The sequence below is a fragment of the Aplysia californica genome, unplaced genomic scaffold, assembly GCF_000002075.1.
Source record: "Aplysia californica isolate F4 #8 unplaced genomic scaffold, AplCal3.0 scaffold00173, whole genome shotgun sequence".
NCBI lineage: Eukaryota > Metazoa > Mollusca > Gastropoda > Aplysiida > Aplysiidae > Aplysia > Aplysia californica.
In genome coordinates, this window is record NW_004797443.1 from 113,390 (window position 1) to 117,340 (window position 3,951).

Genomic DNA, 3,951 nt, shown 5'->3' on the forward strand with positions numbered 1-3,951 from the left:
CTCTCTCTCTCTCTCTCTCTCTCTCTCTCTCTCTCTCTCTCTCTCTCCTATGGTTATCAATTAACACCCAGCATGCTTTTTCAGCATTGTGACTTGTAAACGCGATATGCACTCCCACTTTTCCCCTTGCATTTTTGCAGTATTATAATGACAGAATCAAAGACGTCCACTTGCCTAAAGAAACCATTTTTCTCCTCAACAATTTTGTTTAGTAAGAGTTTTACAGCACTTGCAGCACTATTAGGTCATACAAGTGTTGAAGATTAGAGATGTTACACGTGAGTAACAAACACGAAAAAGGAGGAGAGATAAGGGCCTAAGACAACAGATGTTTGATGGGAAAGAAGGAGCAAACCACACCAGAGCACCCTCCAACCACCTACCCCCTCTGCAGTGGGTGGTCACCATAGTCAATTTCAAAAGTATTTGTCTGCTGTAAACAAGTACCGAAACAAATAAGAGTTCTCTTACAAAAATAATATTATCAATACCTGTCCTCCATTTTGAGCAAAAGCCTGTCGGCTGGTCGACGCGGATGCAAACGCTCCTTTTTCGATGACTTTCTCGGTGAGTTTGAGCTTCTCTTCAGCCCGACGTAAAATGATCTCTTCCACGGTGTTCCTTCCTATGAGCCGTATTACCTTCACTGGTCTGAAAGACAAAGATGGAGGAGAAAGGAGAGAATGAAAATGAGAATGAGAGGGAGAGGAGAAAGAAAAAATAAAGGAGTAAAAGAAGAATAAGGAGGAGGAGGAGGAGAATGAGTAAAGAGAGGAGGAAGAAGAAGCGAAAAAGAAGAGAAGAAAACACAATTAAACTTTCATTAATATTTCGGCAGGGTAGTGGGTGGGTGGGCGGGTGGGAATAGTCATGAAATTCAAAGCTTTAAACATTTTTTAATGACTTTAGAGGTAAGAGAATTTGAGCCTTCGTAACCAACTTATAAAACTAATATAAGCGAGTGCTCGCGTGAGTGGATGGGTGGGTGGGTGAGTGGAAGAGTGAATGAGTGGATGGGTGGGTGGGTGAGTGAAAGAGTGAGTGAATGAGTTGGTGGATGAGTGAAAGAGTGAGTGAGTGGGTGGGTGGGTGAGTGAGTGAAAGAGTGAGTGAGAGAATAGGTGGGAGAGTGAGTGAGTTTTTTATTTGAATCAGAGAAAATTACTTAAGATAAAATCCAGAACAAAGCAAAAAACCACAACATCTATAGGGACAACAACAACAACGCCACAAAACCAACATGACCACAATAACCACCACCACCACCACCAATAATAACAAATGAACAGCGTTGACAAAAGTAACTACGTCATCAAACCTGCCCCCACTACAACCAGCAGCTACAACAAGAACATCAACATCAACCACAACGATACCAACAAAACAAACAAGAACAAAAGCAAAAACCACCCCCATCACCCGTCCTGCCCAATCCGGTGTGCAACAACAGCAACAACAACATCACCACCACCACCACCACCACCACCCCTCACCTGTCCTACCCAATCCGGTGTGCAACAAGAGCAAAAACAACAACAACAACAACAGCAACACCACCACCACCACCATCATTAACAACAGCAGCAACAGAGAGACATTTTTTCTCCAAGGGAGGCAGTGGCCCTGGCAAAGAGCATGCTCTTCGGGGCTCCAAACATTTCGAACGGATAGGCTACCACACACACACACACACACACAACAGCAGCAACAACAACAACAACAGCAACATCACCACCACCACCACCACCCCCTCACCGGTCCTGCCCAATCCGGTGTGCCCGGGCGGCGGCCTGCAGGTCATTCTGTGGGTTGAAGTCACTGTCCACAAAGATGACGGTGTCTGCTGACGTCAGGTTCAGCCCTTGACCACCTGCAAGGGGGGGACAGTTCTCAGTATTGGACTCAAGTGTGAGGGGAGAGGAGGGGGGGGAGGGAAGGAGGGAGAGAGAGAGAGAGAGAGAGAGAGAGAGAGAGAGAGAGAGAGAGAGAGAGAGAGAAAGAGAGAGAGAGAGAGAGAGACAGACAGACAGACAGACAGACAGACAGACAGACAGACAGACAGACAGACAGACAGACAGACAGACAGACAGACAGACAGACAGACAGACAGAGACAGAGAGAAAGAGAAAGAGAGAGAGAATGGGGGAGAGAGAGAGGGGGGAGTAAGGGAGAGGGAGAGAGAGAGAAGGGGAGAGAAGGAGAGAGAGGTGGGAGTGAGGGAGAGAAAGAGAGAGAATGGAGGGAAGGAGAAAGAGAGAGATAGAGGGGGGGAGGGGCAAAAGGAAAAGGCGGGAGGAAGACTGGTCAAAGAATCGGCAGGAATGACAGCTAATATAATATCGTCTAACAAGGCACACTTTCTCTCCTTGCCAAATGTAACTGAAGGTGTTCTACATCTCCATCGACACTATTTTAATAATTCGATTTAGGCTGGAGGTGAGCTTCGACGAGCACTCGATACCAACATAGATCGAGTACAGAAAAGTGTACAAATTTACCGGCCTCGAGCTCAAGGCAGCGGCGAATCCACTTCATGAGTGACGCAGTCGGATTAAAGTGGCCGCCGAGGTTTCCGATCACGACTTTATAATGTACAGTTCAGTCCTGTCACCCCCACTGGCACAGTTGTCTCCCCACTCTGTGTTGTGCCATTCAACTAGCACGTGCGACCTTTAAGTGACAAACATTGAGGGACTCACCTCACCGATGCCAAACAGACTGCAATTTTTTTCAAGTCGACCTTTTTTTTTCAATTGGACAATTTTATCTTTTGAGGGGAGGGGTGGTGTTAAAGCCTTTCAAGTGTACGTATAATTTGGTGGTTTGGGGGGGGGGGGGAGAGGGTGTGTGGGTGGGGGGGGGGGGGGCCGTACTAAACTGAAGGTCATTGAGTGAGTAGAGTGAGTACTCTTTTTAGTTATAGTAAGAGTTTTATGGCACTTGCAGCACAATAAGGTCATATACGTGCCGAAGATTAGAGATGTTACAAGAGAATAACAAACACAAAAAGAAGGACAGATAAGGACGATAGATATTCTATAGGAAACAAGAAGCAAACCACATCAGAGCACCCGCCAACCACCCACTGAGTGAGTACATGACGTACTTTCCAGAAGAGAATTGTCCTGTAATCAGTAAGCCGCAAGCCCGATTGTGAAATAATTGTAATCCTGGATAACTAAAAGTAAACGTATTTCGTTTTCATTCGCACCTTTGTTCATAGTAATTTCTCCACTACACAAGAGTTCCATCAGCAAGTCGACGATAACACCTAACAGAGGCACCCTCTAACCACTCGCCAGGTGACAACGTAATTGAGCTTAAAACTTGAAAATGGAACTGTATAAGTCAAACGCTACTGGAACCACTTTTAAGAGGCGGGACTTCCGAATATAAAGTCAATTCCCAAAAGGACCGAACCAAATGGACTAATTTGTGTCGTGGCCTAGAGGTTAAGGTGTTCGCCTCTCGTTCAAAGATCCCGGGTTCGAATCCGGGTTGCGACGGAAACATTTTTTTTCTAAAATTGACTCCTTTCACCTCCTTTCCTGCTCTCTAGCAATGTTCTGTCGTCTGCTTTCGTCTCCACCTTCGGCCCTTCAGTCCTTTTGCCCCCTCCCTTGGGCTCCTATCTCTTTCTGCAGCCTTTCGACTGCTACTCCTTAGCTCCTTCTTACTGTTGTCTTTCAGCCACACCCCTGATCTTCTGGTAGGAAAGATCAACACCTAGCCTTCTCGGACAAGGGCGAAAAATTTCGAATGTCCCATGCGCAAGTTGCGCACGTTAAAGATCCCTTGGTAATTTAAAATCGATAAGAGTAGACTTCGGCCGCCACCCGGGCAAATTCCAAAATTCCCTATCAACCGAAAATGTTTGATGTGTCCCCTGCGCTCATATGACCTTATCCAGTTGCGAGCGCCGTAAAACACTTAACCAAAAAAAAACAAAAA

General features: G+C 46.1%; 1 protein-coding gene across 1 annotated transcript in view; it reads right to left on the reverse strand.

Annotated features, from left to right (window-relative positions):
- LOC101863584 (chromodomain-helicase-DNA-binding protein 1-like) overlaps positions 1-3,951 on the reverse strand; it is a gene marked incomplete at its 5' end in the record, with an annotated part of 50,247 nt that overhangs the window by 14,686 nt on the left and 31,610 nt on the right. The window contains 2 exon segments of the mRNA XM_005098116.3: positions 492-651; positions 1,756-1,870. Of these exon segments, the coding sequence (XP_005098173.1) occupies positions 492-651; positions 1,756-1,870 (275 nt within the window).